At 39.8% G+C, this 25521-nt stretch overlaps 1 protein-coding gene across 1 annotated transcript; it reads left to right on the plus strand.

Moving 5' to 3' along the window:
* The first annotated feature begins 3737 nt into the window (after positions 1–3737).
* STC2 (stanniocalcin 2) lies at positions 3738–24633 on the plus strand. The gene is made up of 4 exons (XM_026696390.2): positions 3738–5586; positions 7761–7903; positions 13281–13492; positions 21892–24633. Exons 1-4 carry the CDS (start codon positions 5436–5438, stop codon positions 22283–22285), a joined length of 900 nt encoding a protein of 299 aa, XP_026552175.1. The 5' UTR covers positions 3738–5435; the 3' UTR covers positions 22286–24633.
* Positions 24634–25521: the final 888 nt, after the last annotated feature.

Genomic DNA, 25521 nt, shown 5'->3' on the forward strand with positions numbered 1-25521 from the left:
ACTATCTTACCTGCAATTTGTAGCTCACCTGGTCTTTGGAAGCTTTTGCTATGTGCTGCTTCTTCCCATTTGAATCAGACTTGGATCAGCCACCACCTCAAATCAACATTTAACAATGGAAGAGGGAAAGGAGCAAAGTAAATTTTCAGAGTTAAAAAAAAAGCACTTCAAAAATATGGAAAACAGAAGATGAGACAGGGATTCAGAGTTTATCCAGCTGCAAAGAGTCACACTAGCTCCAATAAAAAGGTAGGATTTAAATATAAAAAAATAAGTAAAACTTCCTGCAGGCTGGAATTGGGAGTAATAGAGGCAAGATAGATATCGACATGAGGGAGCAACAAATTTTATCTTGGTATAGTTTGCTGCCAGCTCATCAATGGGAGGAAAGCACTTCAAAAGAGAAAGCACTATATTATTATTTTCTCTGCAGCCCAGAAGGGAAACAACAGACTTGAGTCATAAGCTATACCAGCTTTAAGAAATTTTCTTCGTTATTCCATCATCCAGGGCTGGACTCAAGGTGTCCAAAACCTGTTATGTTTTGCCACTCTCCACCTTGAGCAGGAGGTGGTTAGCTCCTATTTCTACCATGGTGCCCCAACTGGCTGATGTTTTCCTGCTCTGTAGTGTTATACAGTGCTTAAAAGAGAGTGTAACTAAGTCAGCCAGTAAAACCAATCACCCAGATATTACAACTGGTGTACTCACCATTTAGCAGTGACTCTGAAGAAATGATGTAGGAAAAGGATAGAAACTGATCATAAGAACAGCATTCATGTTGCCATTATTTTATTCTTATTAAATATATTGTGATGATTCATGGACAGATGGCCTGCAATTCAGCAGTGGAGAAAGACTACGTTGTCAATTGCTCCATTGGAATGACAGTAGTATTTTTGGATGCATTCCCAAACCTTGAGCTCCTAGAAGAAAGATGAGAGATTATTTGCACATAAATAAAAGGTGACAAAGCATTAACATTTTGAAAATGTTGAAGCTATAAGATGGCATTGGCTGAAAGATTAAAAAAATACCACTGTTATTCCAATATTGCCAGTTCAAAGACTTTCAACATTCCTGAATTAAAGTGCTACCCATTCATTGTGTGGGGGGGAGGGGCGGGGGAGCATGAAATTTGCTATCTACCTGTCAATCTCTATTCTGCTTCTACAGCATCTTGTTGCAACTCACTACTGGAAGGTTCTATCCCAATGTTGTACATGTGCACGGCATACGATAAGCACAGCTACAGTTTGGTTGATTCTTTTGCTTTCCTCTGTTCTATATGTAGCCAGCCATCCAGGAAATCTGCCAATCATAGCACTGCAGCAAGATGTTCTCTCAGGACCTGGGCTCTCTCCTGTGTCCATCCTCATATGCCCATCCTGTCGTGATATAAGCTGGTTAAAAAAAGAAGAGTGGACTTGTGAAAAGAAATCAATCCCAAGCACCACTTTTAAGATTCTCCTCTCCTTCATTTCCTTTCTTTACAATGACAACAAATGCCAGATTCTGAATTTCTCTGTGTTTTATCCTTCAGAGGCAAAGGGGCAGGGTAGGCTGTCCCATCACTGCACTCCTTTGTTCCTTTAGGCCTGCACAAAAACAGGAAGGGCCACAGGGTTAAAATACTTAGTTCTATGTGCTAAGCGCTCTGGCATTATCACACAACTCTGACAGGTTGTCAGCACTGGATTTAGCTTTTTTGGAGTCAACTACAGGTACTGGTAACTACAGGTACAGGTACTCCTTGACTTAAAAGAGTTCGTTTAGTGACCATTCAAAGCTACCACAGCACTGAAAAAAGAGACCTCTGTCTGGTTTTCACAGTTATGACCTTTGCACCATCCCCATGATCATGTGATAAAAATTCAAGTGCTTGGCAACTGACTCATATTTATGATGGTTGCAGTGTCCCAAGGTCATGTGATCACCTTTTGCGACCTTCTGACAAGCAAAGTCAATGGGGAAGCCAGATTCATTTAACAACCAGGTTACTAACTTACAAACTGCAGTGATTCACTTAACAACTGTGGCAAGAAAGGTCGTAAAATGGGGCAAAACTCACTTAACAAACATCTCACTTAAAAGAAACTTGAGGCTCAATTGTGGCCATAAGTCGAGGACTACCTGTAGATGAGGGCAATCAGGGAAAAGAAGCACTCCAACATTAGTCTGAAACAGCCACTATCGGTTGTTTTGATCCCATCCACTACTCATTACCTGACTTAATTTCCAAAATGGTGACGTATAAAAGATTTTAGACAAATTATGGCTACTGTTACGCCGAGAGCTTGAGGGGAAAGCCATTACTTTAACATCAGTTACAGCTAGACAACTTAAAACCATTTCACTTCAGATCAAAGCAACATCAGGAGACAGGAAAGGAAAAATGTGTTGTCAGAACATGTTTGTACACAGTTAGACAAGCATGAGGAATACCCTTTATCAGTAGTGGGCAAAGGCCCAGAAAGAGAGCTGAATTGAAAGAGAGTTTGGAAATAGCCACAAGCCATCCTATGTATTAAAAGGGTATGGCAACAAAGTTAGAAATCACTTTGACGATAGCGGATGTATCAGTTGAATCAAGATACCATTTGTCAGTAATTTAGCAGAGGCAGTGACCAAAGGGCAGGAACTCAGAATGGGAGACCCAATTTCATGCTAGCATTATTTGATACCCACTCAGTAGCATTTTAAATTCAGGAGCAATTGCAAGGTCTTTTGATTGTGTTTTCAGTTAACAAGGTGAAAGCACCAAGTTGTAAATGAATCCAAATCTAAGCATACTTAGCAGAGTAAATTAGCGATGGGCATTTATAATGAACTTCACCTTCATTTTTGTGACTCTCTTCTCCGGTTAAACCTGTAAATCTTCCATCTTTTCTCAAAATATTTTTTTTTTCAATTCAGTCATGCATACTGGGGACGTGACTGGGGAACTATATTAGAATATGGTGGCATGTTAATCTCTTGAACATAGGCCTTTTTCAGTGATGGCAGCCCAGTTTTTTTTTTTAATATCCCCTCTCCCTATATGCAAAAAAACACATCTTTACTAGCATTCAGAAGTGTCTTAACAATTCTATTCCAGGCTTGCTTTTAATTAAACATTGCACTCGGCAGCCTTTGTCTATTGTTTTAAACTGCTACTGTTCTGAGTGCTGGCTTGTGGCATACAACCATTATTTTCGGCTTTTAATGGTTTTTGCAAAGGCAGGTCACTATGGGAAGGAATCACGTGGGATCCATGATAAATAAAAAGCCAAAGTGCACAAAATAATCTTCCCCCGAATTATCCTCCCCTCTTCTCTCTCTCTCCACAACGCAGGGCCTGGAAAAAAAAATCTTAACAAAGAAACTTTGTGATGCTTTGTACAGGAGGCGGCTTGAAAGGAAGCGTGGTTTCTATGCCTGGCGCTGGATGAGGCGGAGGCGGGGGAGTTGAAGGGACCTCCATGGCTCTGCCGCGCAGCGTCACGTCTTCCTCCCAGAGCACCGCTTGCTGCTGGAGGTGTGAGTGGATTCTCTCAACTGCATTTTGACAGCTGGGAGCAGGAGAGAACCACGGCGGCGGCGGCGGCAGCAGCAGCTGAAGACATTCTTCCATGCTCTGCGCCGCCCCTCCTCCTCCGGCAAGTCAGCTCGGCCCGGCCCTATCCTAGAGCGCCGGGACCGAGCCGCCTGCTCTTTTTCCTCCTCCTCCTCGGCTCGCAGCTTAACTCGCACTAGCCAGACAGGCCCGGGGAGTCCGCGTCGCCTTTTCCTCGCAGTACAGCGCTGGAGGCAAGAAGTTGGTGGCGTGTCTGATGAAATTTCCCAAGTCGGTTGCCGCAGCTTCAATGCAGGAAGGCGGGAGAGGGTTAAAAACTAGGCGCGCTCCCGCAGCCCATCAACGCCAACGCTGCCGCCGCCACCTGCTTTTCCCGCCTTGTTCTCTAAGCAAGCGGGGAGGTGGCCGCTTGACTTGAATCGACGGTATCGATAGTTTGCACTTAGCGGACGCCGGATGATGACTCAGCCCGGAAGGTTTGCGAGGTGGGACCCACTTCACCGGCCTTAGAAGTGGTTTCAATTGCTTCAGGTTCCAAGCGGACCAGGGTGGGGGGAGGAGGGCAGGACTTTTTTTTTTTTTTAAAGCAAATCCGTGAGTATAAAACAGATGATGCAACGACTGCGGTGAAGTTACAGAAGAAAAGGTTTCTTTCATCTGTTCCCGCCCCCCCTCCCCTCCCCTCCCCAATAATAATCCGCAGGCCTGCAAATTGAAATCCTCGTGACCGGGAGCGCGATAAGATCGGGGATGGAGATGGTTCAATATGGAGCAAACCCAACTCTTTTTTTTCCCCTCTCATTGGAACATTGTCCATCTTTATTTTTCCATTCAGTAAAGAGGCACAAACCCTCCCACCCCGTTTCAGGGAAGGGAACAGGAGTTCTAAGGCAGTTGGCTCGTGTTGCCAACTAAGTTGTAAAGAAAATGAATCCAGATCATCCCAAGGCTGCTCGTACCATCAACCTGGGCGTGCATGAGTATCGTGCGCGCGTTTCCCGATTTAGAGTCCTGGTCGGATCCAGAAACTCAAATGGATCTCAGCCGTCTTTCCCTTTCTCTTTTCAGAGCAACCCGAGCAAGGTTGCAAATGCTTTTTAGGGTTCTCTCACCACCATAATGCTGTCTCGTTCGAAATTGGATCTTCGCAACCTACCCACCAGGTCTCGCCTTTTGCTATTCGTACTAATTCAGTGTGCTGTTTCACAAGACAAGAGAATCTTCCATTTACCTAAAGAAATTCCTATGAACTAGTGGCCTTTGTCTACCTTGGCAAAAAAAAAAAAAAAATCTGCTAGCATCACCGGTGGGTATGGTCTCCTGCTTACGTAAAGAGAGGGGTACACTAAATTAATGGAGGAGGGGATTTTAATCGCTCCAAATCCGGTTCTCTTCCACTGCAATAGCGTGGCTTTTCCCGCCGATCTTGCATACGATGCAAAGCCCTTGGCTTTGTGGCGATCTCTTTAACGCGACCGCCGCCGCTTGCTTTTGCAACCTGCAGTTCGATGCAGCAACTTCGCATCCCGAGATATAATCTCTGCTCCCTGGAGTGCGTAGTAATACTTTGGGGGAGGCCACGCCCCCGAGCGTGGTGTCAGAGTGAAATAGAGGCTCCGGTTGGTCGGGTTGGCGGACAACATCTGCTGGACTCCTTCATTCAAGTGACACCCGAGCTTTGAGACGTATTTGAGGAACCATCCGTTGCCCCTCCGGGCCACTTTCAGTACTTCTATCAGCGGCGCTCGCTTCGCAGAGCTTCTCTGCGTAGTTGGGACGGTAGGAGATTCTGGGTCTTTCGCAAAAGAAGCCGAGAGAGAAAGGCGGGCGGGGGGCTTGGCGGCCTCCAGTCGGCGTGGTTTGGGTACGCACAAGGACCATGTGTGCAGAGTGCTTACGGAAATTGGTGACCCTGGCGCTGGTCTTTGCGAGTGTGGATGCGGTGGTGGGCACCGAAGCCACGCATCCTCCGGAAGGTGCCCAGGACAGAGCTCCTCAGCAAAAAGGGCGGATGTCTCTGCAAAATTCAGGTACGCGGTTATTTCTTGAGGAGCAAAAAGCATCCGGGCATGGTTCGGTTTCTGAGGGGAGGAAGCTGCGGGTTAAGGCCAGAACCAGGCGTGCGGGGATTTATATATATATATGTATGTATATGTATATATATGTGTGTGTTTGTGTATATATATGTGTGTGTGTATATGTATGTATATGTATGTATATGTATATATATATATATATATATATATATATGTATGTATGTATGTATGTACGTACGTATTCGACTTCGGTGCAGCGTGTTCCAGAGATTGGAGTTGCGTCGCTAGGTGATAAGCATCGTTCATATAGGCGCTGGGAGTGACAAGCAGAAGTCAGCGAAGGAAATAGAAGTGCTTCTAGCAGCTTGGAAGCTCTGGCTAGCCAGCCAAGCACGTGTTCCACCATTTGAACTACTGTAATAGAGGCAACCCTTCCATCTTCTAGCTAGGCAAAGAAAGTCGTCCCACAGGGAATGCAATATCGTAGTGAAGCCTGTGAACCTTCCATCGGAAGGAGGGTGCTCCCCCCTCCCCCCACTCTTTCTCTGCTTTAAAATAAAAGAAAGGCAACTTGCAGAACTATGTTTGCTTTTTGCACGTCTTAAACTGCCCAGCTTCCATCCTTTAAATAAAAGGAAGGCAGGAGGAGGGGAGGAAACAAGGCATCGGCGCAGGTTTAATGCAGATGCGGGGAGACATTCAGATTGAACAAAAGTCCTGAAAATCCTTTTTCGGCAGCAAGCGAGGTCATCCAACTAGTAGTAGTTTCTCCCAGCCTTTCTGATTTTTTTAAATAACCTTACCAGGTCCTTTAAATGGAAAGACATTTGGGAGACCCCCTTCCCGGTTTATTCCTCACTTGTTCACAGTAGGGGCGCTGGCTGCCCAAGTCTTTCAGCTACTCACAGGTCAGGCAGGATATATAGACGCTCCTGATGTCAGAAGTAGACAACTGCGTTCACACGTGAATCACTCCTCCAGGCAGCGTTCAGCCCACGGAGGCCGGGGCATGTGAACGGAACTCCTGCATCGGACCCGGTGCCAGCGTAAAGCTAAAAACACCTAAATCCAAGCTACACACTTACACAACGCTGGACGAAGAAACTCTTAGCTAATATGCAGCTTCCCCTTTCTGTATAAAACGGCGCAGGCAGCCTCGTTGAAAAGAAGGCAATATCTCCTTTTGCTTTTTAAGGCTCTGGTCAGATCTCCCCCTTCCCACCCCTTAAAGGAGGAGTTAGCTGCATTATTTCTTTTGCAGTATTCTATTTCTATGCAAGTAATCCCAGAATTGGCTTGTACTTGGCCTTTTTAGACATTCCTGTTTCTTGTAATGTTAATCAGAAGGAAATCTCTGGAGTATTCCGTATCTTGAATATCCTTGGAGGAGATGGTTGTAGAATGTCTAATTTTTCTATTACTGTTGTCATTGATCAGGGTTTCACTTTGATATTTAACTAATTTAACACAATGTTGTAGGCTGGTTAGGGTTAGGGTTATTCATAGAATAGAAAAAAATATAACCCACTTTCAAGAGTAGTCAAGGAAACCAGAAAATTAGCAGTGGGGAGCTCTGACCTGAAAATTTATCTGAAACTTTGTGAATGGTTTCACTAATTTCAAGATGCACTTTAAAGGAAGTATTTGGGGACACTGGTTCAGATACGAAAACCTAATAAATAGTTGCATAACTTTATCAGATGCAGTCTTCTTTGAGCTAATTTTGAATTTTGGACCTTAATTCACAATGATCAAATCAACCCAATATTTTTAATTAGCTTACATGATGATGAAAAAGGTATTCTTGAATCTCATTCCATTTATCTATACAACAACCCTTTGAGGTAGATTAAAATGAGAGTTCACTCAGTGATTTTTGTGACTACCCAGTGATTTTTATGACCTGGGTGGGGACTTCAACTTGTCTCTCCAGTTCAGTGTAATAATTTAAAGTACTGCATCATATTGACTTGTGTCATTAAATTAGTTCAGATATGGATTTAACAGTGACTTTTTCTTTTGATCATATAGTTGTTTGCAAAGCAATAATCTCCTACATTACTATTCTGTTCCCCTTTTGAAATGAAGAAGTTGTTAACAAGTATTCTTTTGCCTACAGGTATATATAATAGTTGTAGACATTTACTGTGGTGACTGTTCATTTTCAGCTGAAATCCAGCACTGCCTGGTCAGTGCTGGTGATGTTGGCTGCAGTGTATTTGAATGCTTTGAAAACAACTCTTGTGAGATTCGAGGTTTGCATGAGATCTGCATGACATTTCTCCACAATGCTGGAAAATTTGATGCCCAGGTAAGCAAATGCAACAATTTGAGGCATAGATAACTAGACCCAGAATCAGCTAATCTGAAAGTATAAAATAGTATGGATTTTTATGAAAATTACTAGTTAAGGTTTTAATCAAACAGAGCAACCAGTCAGGTTTCAAACTTCTTTGAACAGAATATACTTACAATGTAGAATGTTAATTCTTTGTAAATATTCTCTTTTAATCCATCTGACCTTTATCACCTATTCAACCCTCTTTTAGTGACATGAGGTATACTGCAGCTCTCTTTCAAGCCCTTCCAGTTAAATCGTAATTCCACATATGGAGCCTTTAGATCTATAGATAAAATAAGAATGGATATTACAGAATTATACAGTTTTATTACTGTATGTGAAACATCAAATACACATCATCTCCTTAGCAAAGGCCTGATTGAGGGTAGGTTAATGTATATGGGAAATAATTTTCAGCCTATAAATAGTTGTGAAAAGACTACATAGGAGAAAGTCCCATTGCTAAAGAAAACTCTTATTTGGTTTGAAAAGTACTTTGCCTCCTGTGTTAAGGATGCATCACTGATCCAGTGCAAACAATAGGTTTGGATTATACTTTTTCCCACACAATATTGCTTATTTGAGGGGTCTTTGGTGCTCTCTGAGCTTGCACCTAGTTATGGTATTGAAATGTCTGCAAGAAAATAAGCTCAAAGAGCACCATGGACCCCTCATTTCAACCCTGAGCTACAAATATTCTCCTTTATTGATATTCCTTAATTATTTGATCTTACTATTATATGTCTCATGCAGCCTCTTTCTTAGGTAGTTTACAATTAGAAATATTAAAATAGTACAATAAATACAAACAATATGAAAACATATTACAAGGAGGGAAGGAATATAGAACTATTTATTTAAACATTCACACAGAGGAAGCCTGGATGAAGAGAAAAAAAAAATCAGCACATGCCTAAACAATATAATAGATGCCCTTGTGAATTTAGGAGAAGAGCTATTGGTTTGGAAAGCTCATTGTTCCAGGTACAAATTAGTATGGCAGATCCAAGCCATAGTGACATTTTAAACAAATTAATTCTGGATGATAATACAATAATATAACAGTGGGTCATCCTTTAATGTCATCTTGCTCTTGCTGCTTTGAAGTGCCGGCATTTTCAATTTAGCTTAAAGACCTGAGGTTGAAACGCTACTAAAGTGACTGGGCCCTCGGCGCTTCTTGGCACATTAAAATGGAAAGGGATTTATTCTGGATGCCTCAGTCCAAGGACACCAAGTGAGGAATTCTCTTTTGCTTGATCTTATCTCTGATTCCCTTTATATGATCAGTTGAATTCATTTCTGCAGATGAATACCGAGTCACAGTGTCATTGGAAATAACTGTCTCTGCTGCTTTATTCTAGTGATTCCTTGGCAGCCCACCAACATCTAAGTACATTCCTTAGCAAGAATCTGATATTAAGTTTGCCTCTTTCATTTTCTCTCCAAACTGTAGATTGTTGAAGCATCCTGTTATTTATTATGCCTGGTACAACAATTTTCCCATTTCTGGGGAAAAGATTGCATTGATCAGATGTATTTGGCTTGACTGGCAATTTACAGAATCTGCATTGATAATTAAAAGTTTAAACTAGGGACTTAAAAACAGATTTTTATAGAAATCTTTTGTTTGCTTTTCCAAAAATATAACAATGAAAGTTTCCTTCCAAATTGATAGGTTTAAGTTTATAGCGCATTATCCCATAATATTTTTAAGTAAAGAAATCTAAGTAACAGTATGTTTATTCAAGTGTCATTTCAATATTTTTCATATTCTTGCTGACTGTTTCTATGACAAAATAATATCTTATACATTCCAAATAATGAAATTTCTTCCTTGGTTATTACAAAACCAAACTAACGGAATAAAATATTTTGTCAGTGATTACCAGAGAGTATATTTCCCTTCAAATGCACGGTAGTTTTATAAGGCAAAAACAATTTGAATCTAACCTGCTTAAGAAATGAAGGATCTACAGAAGAAGTTCCATTTTAACAGATAAAATTATATTGCCATAAAATTGGAGTAGGAAAAAGAAAGTTAGCTTCTACCCAGGGGTGGGCAAAATTTCAGCAATGGGTTCTCTGCCTGATTGCTGGGTGAGCATGGCCTAGTCAGCCTCCTTCATCATTTGTGGGGGGGATGTTTCGCCATACCCAGGCTCCGGAGGCTTTCCTCAAGCCTCTGGGAGTGCAAAAACAGACTCCCCTGTTTACAGTCTTCCGGAGCCTCCGCATGAGCCCTGCACTTACCTCGCATCCAAAGCAGGCTGCGTGGAGACTCCTGGGTGGGTGAGAGGGGCAGCCAGGGGTGGGATTTGGCAGTTCTCTTAACCGGCTATAACATTAGCTACTGGTTCTCCCAAACCCGGGCGAACCTGTAGCAGCCCACCCCTGCTTCTACGGGTATGTCTTATTGATTAGTGACTGACTGCTCATTAGCTAGGATGAGGGGAAAAATTTTAAAAGGAGGGATTGCAGGCCATGTCCTAGTCAGCAAAAAATAATCCAGTTATTCAAAACATAGTTTATCGCTGAAGTATGACTGACTTTCAGAATTGGCAGCAAAAGGAGATGGAGTTAAATTAGTACTTTGCTTAGTTGTTCCTTGCATCTGTGACAAGTGTAGTTAGAAGCAAATCAGACATTCTGTAATTTTTTAAGGCTTCCATCTTCTTCCTAATCTTTTGCAGAAGTTAAAAAAGAAATATTCCCATCAATCTACATTCATATCAGAATGCTCTTAGTTGGGCTTGGGGGAAGATCTTTTTTAGCATCAAAAAGTTTATCTGAATGGTCATGGGCAAAAGGAAAAAATGAGGAAGAGAGAAATAGACTAATGATTAGAAGAGAAAGAACCTCAGTCCTAGAATATATGCTTACTTGTCCACAAATCTTACTGAATTTAATGGACTTAGTCAATGCATAGGATAACTGTTTTTCATTGGGAAGCACCACTATATTCATTTGGGTTTATTTCCACACATGACTAGGATTGTGCCTCTGAAGAGAAAAGCCACATTGCATTACTTAACCTCCAGAGTGCGGAAGAAGATATTTAGGATGCAAATCCCCATTTTCTGAAAACTAAAAAATCATTTTAGTCTTCTTTTACCTCCTTCAACTTCCATGATTCCTCTAACAACTGAAATATACCTTAAAATCATCTTTCTAAGGGCTAAAATATGATACAGTATATCAAAGGTTTTCTATCATTATCTCTATAATGGATGGGCCCACATAATTATGTTAAGCCATGAACAAACATGACATTGTGCAGTGGGTGAATCCATCCATTATATACTGGCTACCTTTCAAGAGCATTACTGTGGTACTAGTTGTGCTACCAATTTAATATCGGAATCGGATTCTGGCCAATTACCATTATCAAGGTTTTTCCCCAGAGTGGAAAATAAATCCCTGTTCAGATCTTGATTTGGCCCCAACCAGGGTGGGATGGGGAGGCGTGAGCCTCACAGAGGTCGACTAATAGCAAGATTGCTTTGCACATTGGTAAATCAACTCACTGGGTTCCGCAGAACTGTGGAATCTTTTTAGCTCCAGGTTGTGATGAAGCTTTAAACTCAGAAAACTCAATTTTTCAACAGAGCCTCATTTCCCTCCATGATCATGATGAATGAAGTATTTTCCAGTTTGTCTGAGTACCTCTGAAAAGCTTATCCAAACAGTGAAAGTGAGCAAGCAGAGTCCTGAAGGGAACAAACAAGTGGCATGGACACATTAGATTTTTGTTCTCCTTGCAGTCTCTTTTCATCTTTGCATCATTTCTGAAAGTTGTGTGAAGTAGATTTGGGAGAGCCTCATTTGATCAGGAGTTCTCTCACACGGTATAAAATCAGGGTCTCTTCCTAGATACTCTTCAATAGCACGGGACTGGGATTGCAGTCTGCTTCCTGGAGCTTACTTGATAGTGACTGGCAGTATTGCATTAGTTGGATTTTCCACAGTAATAAGGACAGGGTCACTCAAATACATTGTGAAAAGTTGAAAGGGTTGCTTTCACCTGCTAGGCATGACAGGTGGCAAGCAGGGGACTAGGACAGTGTAACCGTTGGCAACAACAGCTACCCAAAGAATGTTAGTTACATGCTACTGCTTGATTTCAGACTATTGAAATAGTGAAGACGCTACACAATAGGATAATGAGTAATGTCAGCTTGGCAGGTCAGCTTCCAGAAGGATGCAACAGCACAACAATAATAGTAATGGCAGATCAGTATTTTTGTACCAAACTATCACAACATAGTCTCACGGTCTCATGGAGAGATTTTAGGCTGACTTCTGCTGGCATGAAAATGAGAACTCAATATTGCCATTAAGATAATGCATTGGTTTTGAATTGACTAGTCCTCACCAGGATATGTTACAATCATATCCAATGCCTATGTATAACTCTCCAAGTATCATTAATAAGAGGAACAATTCTGCTGTGTTTTACACCATTTTCTGAAATTCTTATATTGCTGGCTAGTTAGAATTTACAGGATGGAAGACATTAAAAGAGACAGTTTGGTCTAGTGGTTACAGCACCAGACTAAAAACCAAGACACTGTGAGTTCTAGTCCTGCCTTAACCATGAATGCTGACTTTTGGCCAGTCACATTGTTTCAGCCCAACTCACATCACAGATTTGTTGTTCTGGGAAAAATAAGAGGAATAAGGTGTGTTGAATGTGTTTCCTGCTTTATTTATACAAATAATAAAGACAGGGTATTAAAAATGAAATAAAATTTTATTTTTATGCCAAAAAACCCCAGAATTTTGGAATTGAAATTGCTCCCATTATTATTCCCAACACTAAGGGCCCTCCTCCTCCTGCCACAAGGAGCCCAAGTGGTAAATATGGTTTCCAGAATTTGCCTCACAAAAGGGTTGCTTTTGGGGAGCAGGGTTTTTTTTAATAGCCCTCTAACCTCTCTTTCCCCCTCTACTTTCAGAATTGCTTGGTTTAGGCATCAGCAAAGGAAGGCTAGATATTAATGAAGGTTAAATGTCTGGCAGATATTGAGCACCTGCTATAACCAAAGATGGAAATAATTATCTGATTGGGATTAGAGGAAAATATTTGTTATCTTAGAACAAGCCTATCAAACTGGCAGTCCAGGGGCCGGATGCATCACACATAGGCCACACCCACCCTGGCTGCGCAAAGGCAAAAAAATGTCACGATACATCACTTGAAGCAATTAAGTTTGATATCCGTGTCTTTTAAGAGTAAATAAGCAACTACTTTTCCAGGTGTTAATTGAAAAATGCAGATGGATCACAAGGTATATGCTAAATGGACATGAGTTCAGTTGTGCTTTTTCTTCTTTTTTCATCTCAGGGGAAATCCTTCATTAAAGACGCCCTGAGATGCAAGGCACATGCCTTGCGGCACAAGTTTAGTTGTATCAGTCGCAAATGTCCTGCTATCAAAGAAATGGTGTTCCAGCTACAGCGAGAATGCTATCAGAAGCACAATCTCTGCTCTGCAGCCAAAGAGAATGTCCAGGTCATTGTGGAGATGATTCATTTCAAAGACTTGCTACAACTTGAGTAAGTAAAGAGAGGGAGCATCTAATCTGCTAGTGTAAGTTCCAGACAGTTGCATGTCCCTTAATTTTATTCATCTGAACCAGAGGAAAATTTTAGTCTGCAACATTTAGCGATACAAATGAGCTATAGATAGCCTGTAGAGTTGCAGCCATGTCACAAAAGGTGAACTGAAATGCCCATGCCTAATTTTTTAGAATCCTTCTATATAAAATGTATTGCCCACTCTCTTCCTTTCCTTTTTTGAGTAAATAAATGATCGTTCTCAGATTTTTCCCTTTAATATACTCAGATACGATAGTGAGATCTGAGGTTTATTATAGCAATGGAATAAAATAAAATCATATTTTTCATATAAAATGGCTTCTCTTTTTTGTTGGTCATTTGCTATGAAAACCCTCTGCTCTGTAACTTATTGTTCAGATTCATGCATTAGGAAGAAGAAAAATAAGATTACCTCGTACACAGCAACAAGTTTGAATATAGATCTGCTCCTATTATAATGTGAGAATTGGCCATAGTGTAGAATTTCTGTGTAAGAGAGAAAAAAATAATCACATTATTATATGGAGAAGCAGTGGCATCCACCAGTGGAGTAGAAAAAAATAAGATGGCAGGCATAACTATACTATTTGTGTCCTATAGCAATAACAGTAATATTTAGATTTCTATACTGCTTCATAGTGCTTTACAGCTCTCTCTAAGCAGTTTACAGAACAGACCAGCATATGGTCCCCAACAATCTGGGTCCTGGTTTTATGGATCTCGGAAGGATGGAAGGCTTGAGTCAACCTTGATCCCTGTCAGGATCGAACTCTAGGTTATGGGTAGAATTTGCCTGCAATACCGTGTTTTAACCACTGTGCCAACAGAGCACAGTGTATACACAGTGTATACTCTTATACTCTTTTTATGTGCATGGAAAGCATATTAAAAAGAGGTGGAGCTTGCATTATGCTCACCATTTTGACATTTTCACTCCCATTGCTGTTTGTAAGTATTCTGTGGGTGCTTCTGATTGCTGCATCACATATTGCATAATTGGCTTACACATCATGAAGAAAAATGCCAGTCCTCACCAACACATAACCTCTCAGTATTTGCTGAAACTTAAAACATGTAGAATTCTATTGAAGCCAACTTTTTGTGAATGGCTGGCAGAAACCTTAACTTTTAATATCTAACCTGCCAAAATATAGGTACAAATACTCTACTTAACTCCTCCAATCTCTTATTCAGAAGCTTATTTTTTCTACTCCGAGAATGACAACAAACAGATACCTAAAACCTACAGTTATGAGCCCTTTAAATTAAAATTTTCAGTGAATTCTGTGTTAGACATTCATTTGGATCAGAATACCTTTAAAAATAATGTAGTTTTGACAGCAACTAAACCATTAAATCTGGAAACATTTTAATGGTTCTAAAATTAACATCAACAGTTGTTGAAGAAATAACTTCTCCCTGTACTCTTTCTTACTTCATTTACAATTCCATACTTAATTAATTGCTTTGCATTGCTTGGTGTTGGAGATAAGGTGGAATAAATTTCTGTTTCTTAAACAGATAGTAGAGATGCTCAGTATAGCCTTGAAGTGCAAGATGGGCAGCAAATACATTAAATAATAAAAAACTAGTAAAAATCATCTCACTGGCACTAGGAAACTAAATATTTGAATCACCGTGGGAGAAGAAGATCTTAGCTGCAACTGTGTTCATTCAGCTCCACATGCTACTCTTTCAGAATAGACTCTCCTTATCTTTTCTGGAAAATGCTTCCTTGTGGAACTTTTTTGCTCTTTGCAAATAGATTCGTGCTGCAGAAATGGAATAGAATTTCTGCTCTGGAGTAGGAGCAGAATTCCTTTTACTCATATATCTGTAAGCTAAGAGTTAGGGTTATAGAGCTGTATGGAAACAACAAAGGAACTTGGGAGTAAAGTTGTTTATCCTGAAAAAGCTTTTACCAGTAACTTGTGCATAATTGTAGCATATTACAGTTGTATAATTCTTGTCTTATATATAAAACAATGTCTTAGTACAAGGTCACAAATTATAAAATATTATCAACCATAAAATAGTTTGTGACATTTACGTAATATTTTCTGTCTGCATGTGGTATCTGGTCAAAGAGTAAAAATCAGGGCACATAATTACATCTTTTGAAGTATGGTTAAATTCAACGCTAAGTAGTTGATTCTAAGATGGAGATATGTCAGAAAACTATCTTAAAAGAGATACCATTTTCTCTGCGTTATTTCAGAAAATAATAATCTGCCTTGTTTATTTATGTTTATTAGATTATTCATATTTGTTACAGCCACCCAATTCCAATGGACTCTTGATGACATACAAAACCCCAAAAATCCATAAAAACAGATAGACCATCCAAACTAAAACCAACAAAAAGCAAACAGTAGAATCCTCAAAAATACAACACAGTAATAAATTAATCCTAGGCCTATTGATATTGCTTATATATTTATTGACAAGAATCTATTTATGAACACCTGATCTGCATTCAAATGTGTTATTTAGTTCAGAATTACAGCCATTTTTACAATCCTTTTTACTAGCTATTCTTTAGAATTTGTAATAATGCATTGCAGTTTACTTCAGTGATACGTAAATGGCATGTAGTGTTTTACTTATAGTCCTAGTGCAACAGTGGTCGGATTTAATTTTTTTTACTACCGGTTCTGTGGACGTGGTTTGGTGGGCGTGGCAGGGGAAAGATACTGTAAAATCTCTATTCCTTCCCCACCCCACCAACCTGCTTTCCAGCTCTGTTCTCCTGTGCAGGGCAACAAAAGAAGACCCAGCTGGGACTCAGGAGGCAGAGAATAGATGGGCTTGGCAGGGCCAGTCAGAGGTGGTATTTGCCAGTTCTCCGAGCTACTCGAAATTCCTGCTGTTGGTTTTCCAGAACTGGTCAGAACCTGCTGAATGACATCTCCGCAACAGACTCAAATGTGCCTGAACTTTTTAACACTTTGTTTGCAAGCAATGTATCATTCATTTGTGGATCATGTTGCATTAGGTACGTCCTGTAGAGAATATAACTCAGATCATATTTTAATGGCAGATAGGGTTGTGGGATTTGTTTCCTTTTCCTGAAAGAAGGAGTGGTGCTAGGGATAATAAAGGTTTTGCTTCACATTCAGGCCAGCACTGATACTGCATTGGAGTGGCAAGTCAAATAGCTCTTGCATGCTGGGTGAGATAATGTCTTAAGTAATTTTTGCCTCCTGGAGTAATTCTGCCATGGAGTGCCAAGACAAATGCCTCTTGCATGCTGAGTGAGACAAATACGCCCTTCAGATTTCTGTGGGCCCCTTCCATGAAATTGGCAACCAACTAAATTATAAACGACTGGTAGTTAAATGTGATCATTTAGTTCAGTGGTTTGCAGACAGTGTTCTGTGGCAAGATGGAGAAGCCGACAGATTGCACATCATCACTGAATTGGCCCAGGAGACAACGCCATGTGCTCTTCCCAACTCACTTAATTTGATGGTGAGATGCAACACCTAATCATGGCCCAACAAAACAAAGTACACACAAGAGAACGTGTCCCAAAATCCACAGCAGGCTTCCCTAGTAGGATTGTACTGTTCCTTCCCACCCACCCCCAAAAAAGGTGGGGGGGGGGCGCTGTTGCAAGAATTATTCAAAGAAAGGAGATAGACATAGACCTAAATGGAGAAAAAAAATCTACTTATATGCTGTGTAAGGCTGGAATTTTACTCTCCTCTTCACATAATTAACCACAAAAAAGGGAGGGCATTTAAATTTCAGGCCAAATGTTCAACTTTCCAATACTTGGCTTTAGACAACAGTAATAAATAAATTATTTTTCCTTTAGCTTGACCTAAAGATGTAAAGATTCTGGAAAATTTGTAAAACAGTAGAAAAATATGGAGTTTTCTAAATTTTTTGTAGAAAGAAACAGAATTGGGAAACGAAGAGTTGAAATACCGCAATAATATTTTTAAATTATCCTTTATAACTCTAAATCAGTGGGTGCTGCTTCTGGCCAGTTCCAGGACGCTAGGGCCTAGTGGAGAGCCAGAACAATCGGTCAGAACTCAGTGAGAGCAAGCAAGTGCAGAAACGTTCTTCCTTTGTGACTATAAAAGTTAATGCACCCTGGAGTAAGAAATATATATTAGCAATTGTATTATATACTGTGTTCCTCATATAATAAGGCCGGGTCTTATATTTTTTTGAGCCCCCCAAAAATGGCTAGGCCGTCTTTTCTAGGGTGACTTAATTTCCCCCCCCCCTTGCATCTTTGGGTAGGCGGGCAGCGATGGCTTGGATGTTGACCTCGGCGTTGGTGGGGCACTTCGTATCGGGGTCAACGCAGGCAGCACCATATCCGGGTGTGCAACAAAAGTACTTCCTAATGGCAAGCCCCCCCACACCATTCCCCCCCATTTCACATGTTTAATATAGGCCTTAATTTGGGGGGAGGGGCTTAATTTCATTTCATGCCTATAAAACATGCTGGGACTTCCTATTGGGGGAGGCCGTATTGTTGGAGAAACAGGATAGTTATCTGTGCACAGGAACTGTGAAGGTCTGTACGTTTTTTGCTTATATGGCATTTAAGAAATAATTTTATTTATGCCATTTAAAAAGAAAATACTGGGAAATATTCCATGATCGGGGTGGGGAGCTTAAGAAAAAAAAGTTTTTTTTCATTTACACATATACAGCTCATACTTCATGACAACTTAAAGAGGCTTGAATTGCCCATTTCTCCCCAGATTTTCCTGTCCCCTATAAACTGTATGTAGGCTACATCTGTGTTTGTAAGCAACAGCATAATTTGAAGTTTAGTGAGGATTAAGTCATTTGTAACAAGAACAAAAGAAAAAAACAAACATTCTTCACGATGCGAAAAGAAACTCCCTGCTTTTCCTTCTTCGCTTTGGCTTCCTGATAAAATCCTGACTCCATAGGGTTCATTGGGTACTGTCTTTAATGAGGCCATAATAGGTTTAAGCCCATATATATAGTTTAAGATTATATATTTATTTATATATATATATATATATATTTTCTGAGGTTCTCGTGGGTGTTTGTATGTGGATCTTCGGTTATTCGGGTTTTCTCCTGCGTAAGATTGGAAGTATCTAGACGTTTCGATGAAGTCTCATTCATCATTTTCAGGCTTGTGTCTTCTGCTCTGTGCTTCTCAGAGTAATGTGAGCTTGTAGCTGCTTCTTTTAACTGCTAGTGGGGGTGTGACTTGATTGGGTGGGGGCTTGGCTGCGTTCTAATTGGGTGGGGGTGTGTTCTGATTGGTTGGGGGGCTGGCCGTGTTCTGATTGGCTGGAGGTGTGGTCTGTTCAGGTGGGGGCTTGGTTCTGCTCAGGTTAGTCTTAGTTGCTGGGGGATCTGAGCTGTGATCCTGCTGTGGGTGTGGGTCCGGTGTCATTCTTCATGTTAGGTACTCGTCTGTTCGTGAGGGTGGGTTTCCAAATGGCTGGTAGGCGGGAGGTGTCATCTCAAGATGACACCAGACCCACACCCACGAGGACCACACAAGATGCTACCACCACACTTCCACGTAGAAAGCAGACTCACACCCACACAGAAGATGAGACACAACCACGGACCAGAAGCTGCACTGCAGCTGCATCACTACCTGCTTCAAACCCCTCCAAGCCATATATGAAGTGAACTGACACCCACTATGAAGATGCGGCACGACCACGAAGCCAAACAGCAGGATCGCAGCTCACCAGCTCAAATCCCCCAGCAACTAAGACTAACCTGAGCAGAACCAAGCCCCCACCTGAACAGACCACACCTCCAGCCAATCAGAACACGGCCAGCCCCCCAACCAATGAGAACACACCCCCACCCAATCAGAACACAGCCAAGTCACCCAATCAAGTCACACCCCCACCAGCAGTTAAAAGGAAGAAGCAGCTGCAAGCTCACATTACTCTGAGAAGCACAGAGCCGAAGACACAAGCCTGAAGATAATGAATGAGACTTCATTGAAACATTGCCTAGATACTTCCAATCTTACGCAGGAGAAAACCCGAATAACCGAAGATCCACATATATATATATATATATATATATATATATATATATATATATATATATATATATATATATATATATATATATATATATATATATATATATATAAAATTACGTATTCAAAACAGGCCAACTGAGACTGACTTCTATACCACCAGTAGTTCTCAACTTACAACCATTCATTTAGTGATCAAAGTTAACACCGGCACTGCATCTTCACGGTCACATGATCAAAATTCATACATTTGGCAACTGGCATATATTTATGACAGTTGCAGGGTCATGTGTTCATATTTTGTGACCTGACAATGGGGAAGCTAAATTGACTTAATAACCTTGTTATTAATTTAGCAAGTAACTTCAGTGAATCCCTTAACAGCTGTGGCAAGAAAAGTAAAATGGGGCAAAACTCACTTCACAACTGTTTTGCTTAGCAACAGAAATCTTAGGTTCAATTGCTGTCCTTATTCAAGGACTACCTATAGTCTTTATATTTTTCTGCAGTGGTTGTTCATAGCATTATATAAAAGTATTTCAAATACTTTATTAGCCATGGTGCTCATACAGTATATTAAATATTCGAAGAGTAGTGGAAACTAATAACATAAATTACTAGCTGTTTATCGTATGTTTAACTACTATGTCTTAGATTAATGAAAAATGTGGTCTTACATTGAAGTATCATGCAATTATATGGCTGATGCTGTCATCCTATATTATGTGGACTTGGAAGATAATTAGCAAGATTTGTGGACCATAATTCTAGGAAGAGACTCAACATTGGAATGTATTCAGTTTCTGTCATTCATCTCAAAACCAGTAACTGAGCAAATTCCCCAGCACTGAAAAGTCTGAGATTTGTGAGCAAAAAAGACCTCTTGATTATTATAATGTTCTTGCCAATATAAAATCTACAGTTAAACAGAATACCTTCATTAAGCTAAAAGATTCCGCAGCAGATATAATAACCTAAAGGTGGCGATGGGATTACTTGTCACATCTATTTGCTGAAATTTAAAGTGGACTACCCATTTAATATCTAGAATCATATGAAACGTTGTTACATCCAGTTGAAAAGAATCTTGAGGAATCATTACCTTTTCACTACTTGTAATTACCATACATAATCATAGATAATTGATTAGTAGGTGGAGATATCATACTGTTGTTGTTTTTGTAGGCAGTTTATACTGTATTTTCTTCTAGAGACATGCCATAAAGTTGTTTTGGATGGTCCGTGGCCTAAATTGAAAGTTGCCATTTGGATGCTTTAATCCACTTAACAAAACAGAATAGGGCTATTTTGATGAGCGTATGGACCAAAATGTACTTGTCCTGGGCAGAAGTGTTTCAAAAGTGGAGCAAGCACGAGAAATGGAGTCAGATTTTCAGATAGCTGAGGCAGAGAGAGGAAAGTAAGAAGATAGTGGGAAGATCGGGCTGGGTGAGGCATGTCATGTTTGAAATATGTTCTTCACTCCCAAGACCATTGCACTAAGGAAGAAGCCAATACATTGGTGTCACCTAAAGCAAGGTAAGGCAAGGACAGGAAGACTGGAGAAATATGAAGAAAGGTATAGTGGGATATGCTGGACTGGGCCATTGGCATTGGCTGATGACGGAGGGAGCAGAAGAGTCTGGGAAGATGGGGCAGGAAGACCAGTGTGCATGCTTTGGTGAGAAAGGAAAAAGTGGGTGCTGCACATCAAGCCTACCCTAGTTGACACATATAATCATGATAGATCTTCAAGAGCAATGCAAGAATCCTTGGTTTTGTTTTCCGGCTGATCTGCCTCCAATATGAAGTGGTTGACCAGAATTCTAGAACATGATAGTTTGCTCTGCTTTCTGCTAAAACATATTTTTGGTTTTGCGCATCCTGTAGTGCTCACTGGTTTGTAACTCTGCTTTCTTCAGTGAAAGCTGTCGTGGATTTTAAAGATTAATTCAAACTTACTGGATGATCATTAGAGTGATATATTCTATTGAGATAGTGATTTCCCAGTAATGGTTGAGAAATAGTAAATCATGAGAGGATCAGAATTTCCACTTGAAAGGGGAGGAAACCTGGTCTGGGTTAGTCACTATCTCTAAGTCCAGCCAACCACTATAAGAGTTCTTTGTAAGGGACAGAATTGGAGAACGTAGATAAAATTGGAGTGTTCGTGTGTGTGTGTGTGTGTGTGTGTATGTCAGAGACAGAAACATACAATTCCTAATGAAAATATGGTCTATCGGTCTAATGGATAAAATAATTAATATATAGCAACTGATCTGCAGTCAATTTGAGTGCTTCTGCTACTCTTCCATAACTTTATATATTTTTATTTTTTTCTCAGACCGTATGTTGATCTGGTGAATATATTGCTCACTTGTGGAGAAGAAGTCAAAGAGGCCATCACCCAGAGTGTCCAGGCCCAGTGTGAGCAGAATTGGGGGAGTCTATGCTCCATCCTGAGCCTCTGTACTGTGGTTCCACATGGAGAGTCTACCCTGGAATCTGAGAAAAAGCCAAATGAAGTCTCAAGAATATCCACTGGCCAAGGAAACCTTGTCATTCACCCTCAGTCTGGTACAAGAGAGAATTCTCAAAATCCTAGAGGGGAAAGAGGTAGCAGGCTGCCTATGAATGCTCACACTCGCACTAAATCTGGGGGTCATAATTCCAAAGCAACTCATGAGGCCTTTGAACAGAGAGATGAACCTTCTGACTTCTCTGATATCCGAAGGTGAAAGGAATAGACAACCCAACCTTTCCCCCTTCACCAAAAACTTCCTCCGTTGAGTTCATTTTATCTAGGGGCATTCCAAACAATATTTACAAGATAAGGGGGCTATGTCAAGCATAGGGCATTGCGGGTTATGGGGCAGCAACAGCATATGTATTATAAGCTACAGAGGAAAAACAATGACTGGGTCACTGATTGTATCCAACAAATTCAATGTGTAGATGCATAAGCATAAGATATGAAAAGCATAAGATATGCAGGTTTGGGTTGGCAATATTATTTTTAAATCAGGGATAGATACAAATTATGATTTCTCCACTAATGGCTTAGACTGTCTAGTTTAGATTAAATTCAATATAACTAAGTGTAACATAATTCAGTCCCTGAACAGAAAGTATAAGGGTGTATATAACATGGGCTGCCATGGCATTTGTAAGAAGACTAATGAGTATGGTAAAGGGGGCCTTCCAATTGCAAACTTAGTTATCCTCTGAGCCTACATTCTGCTCCTTTTTAAGTGACACCATCTGCCTTAAGTTTCCTTGTGCTGGTTTGGGCAGTTTATTCCTCCATCATTCCTTTGAAAATTAGTTAATTGCAGAACCAGCTTCCAGATAAGGCAAATGTGCCTTCTCTGCTAGTTCAGTATTATGCAAAACTCTTTTTAATAGTGTAAATCTAAAAAGCCCCACTCCACTTCTGATTTAAATGGCTTTCATGTTTTTCACATGTTTTTCAGGCTTGATGAAAAACTTCTTAATATGCTATATCAGAAATCAATATCACAAGGGTTGCAGGGTTTTTAAGCTTTAAAGGCCACCGTTATTTAGTAGCTGTTAAAGAAACAGTGTCGGTGAAGTGAGGACAAGCCAAGCAGTACAATGATTTAATCTGGTTAAATATGTGAATTGCACATTTCTCCATACCTCCATCCTCATTGCATTTTCTTGGAAATATAGCTAACTTTGTCAAATTAATGGAACTTATTTCACTGAGTAAGTTTGGATTGCAACTTTCATGGTCCCAATTTAGTGTGTTGTATTTCATTTTGCTTTTAATCATGTCTGTTTATTATTTGAACATATAATTACTCAATATATTTACACATTGAAACTTCAGCCAACACTTTACTGGAAGCAGGTGTTCCTAAAACCTTTTAGAAAAGTGTTAAAACTTTCTGGAAAACAGGACTGTCTAAAATATTTTGGGTGTATTATACCCAATGTTACCAAACTGGTAGAAACTTGGATGTGTTGAGCTTCAAGTCCCATATTGCTGGATGGTGATTATACTATTTCTAAGCCAACTCATTTGAATGATCATAGCTTGGAGAAGGCAATGTTAGCTATTCAGGTATCTTAGAAGGAAAGACTAGACCTTAAGTTACTTGTTCACAAAGAGTTTCATACCTAAGATTTTCCTAGTTAGTACATCTTTGGGTCAGGTGCAGCTGTTTATATGCATAGAATATGGAAAGGTAGTCCTGATGTTGTACTGACTGAATAAGTCATAAATTGCAGAAATAGAGCAGCTTAATTAAAATTATTGTTCCACAACCTAGCATGGACTTCAAATTCCACTATGAAGCTGTGGATGGAAATATGAAGATACCAGGTTTAGGAATCTCAAATGAATCCCATTCCTCTTTGATGAACATAGATAGAAAAAAGTATGAGGACATTGCATTGTAGCTGCAGCTAGGAAACATTATTTGAATTTTTTGGAAGGGAAACAGGTTTTTGTGATTACGATGGTCACAGTCCTAAATCACCCTTTAAAACAATGAAATGTATGAAAAATGATATGTACCCTTTTTGAAAATGAACTGATAGAGGAAGAATTGTGACCACTTCAAAATAAATCATCACACAGAAGTTAAAAAGCCCAAAGATCTATTAGTATGATTCCCAACTTCTAAATTTCAGTCTTTGAGAAGTCTATCTGGGAATCTAAACATGTATGTACCATTGAATGTCAGCAGATCATCTCAGTGTGCATATAATTTATCTTCTGTGATCTAGTGATGTTAATATTTGTTTCACAAATAACGTTAAGAATTTTGGGGGGGAGGGAGATCACAAAAGGCTAATTTTCCTTTTTTCTCTCTGTGAAAATTGGATATATGTGTTCATCTACTGATTCGACATATTCTTTTAATGTAAATATTTAACATTTTTATTTATTATATTTTCTCCATTTAAAAAAATTGAACTGAGCACTGCTGGCTAAGGTGATTTAAATATATGTCAGGACCTGTGTTGTATATATTCATGCCACAAGTACATTTTTGTTATTGTTTAGATCAAGGAAAATATAATTTTATACACTCCATAAAGTTATTGACAGCATCAATCATTTATTTATTATCATCATTCATTTCGAACATATACAAGTACATTTACCCTAATAGTTTTATCAAGACGTGTATAGCTACTTACTTGAAATTTTTAAAATAAAAAAGTTAGCTGTCCACTAAGGGACTTAGTCACACCCTAGCAAACAAAAAAACCTTATTTTTAATTATAGACATAATTCAGAACAAAGCATATCATTTGGGGTATATGCAGTAGTTTTGTTTGGGCAAAGACCCAGAGCATTCAAAACTTAACTTACTTGAAGGGAAGCTTGCTCAGGGTTGCTTTGGCATAATTAAGCAAGTGCTTAGTGCTTGCTTAGTTCTATGAGAAAAATCCTACCCTGATTCTAAAGAAATTTTTCTTTATTATGACATCTTCCCCATAATTCTAATAGTAAGAATGAGTTCCCATGGTGGGAAAACACCAAAATCTATCGCTCATTCTTTTCTACAAAATGTTATAAAAAGTAGCAGAAGATACATCACATTCCACTGAGTTTTTAAACACAGGTTTGTGTGGAAGAGCAGAGTCAGATCTGAGACCACTAAAAATAAGGTTGTTTAGTGAGCCTGCTTAAAAGCAATAAATGGAGGTCTGGTTGACCAAACCAAAAATGTTGGATCCCTATGTTAAAATTAGAAAGAATGAAACAAAACCTGTTTTATTTAAACTGATTAAGAAAGTTTTCAAAACAAAACTCAAAAGCCACTCTCAAGGTTTCCCCCCAACCTTTCAAGGAAGTTTTTGAAATATTTCTAGAAAGTGGACTACTTGAAGCTTCCCATTGCATTCTATGATTGGAGCATAGAATTGCCACCATTTGAAACAACCGAATTTATACCAAAATCCAAATAAAACTTTTTTGTCCAATTTCAAAACAATG

This window comes from Pseudonaja textilis, chromosome 2 (assembly GCF_049901715.1).
Source record: "Pseudonaja textilis isolate UNSWEBS1 chromosome 2, rPseTex1.2, whole genome shotgun sequence".
Taxonomy (NCBI): Eukaryota; Metazoa; Chordata; class Lepidosauria; order Squamata; family Elapidae; genus Pseudonaja; species Pseudonaja textilis.

Excerpts from the sequence above, each read along its gene's own strand:
- STC2 (XM_026696390.2), top strand. The coding sequence starts at position 5,436 with ATGTGTGCAGAGTGCTTACGGAAATTGGTGACCCTGGCGCTGGTCTTT. Across the intron at positions 5,587-7,760 it reads GATGTCTCTGCAAAATTCAG|CTGAAATCCAGCACTGCCTG; the intron begins GTACGCGGTTAT and ends GTTCATTTTCAG. Across the intron at positions 13,493-21,891 it reads AAAGACTTGCTACAACTTGA|ACCGTATGTTGATCTGGTGA; the intron begins GTAAGTAAAGAG and ends TTTTTTTCTCAG.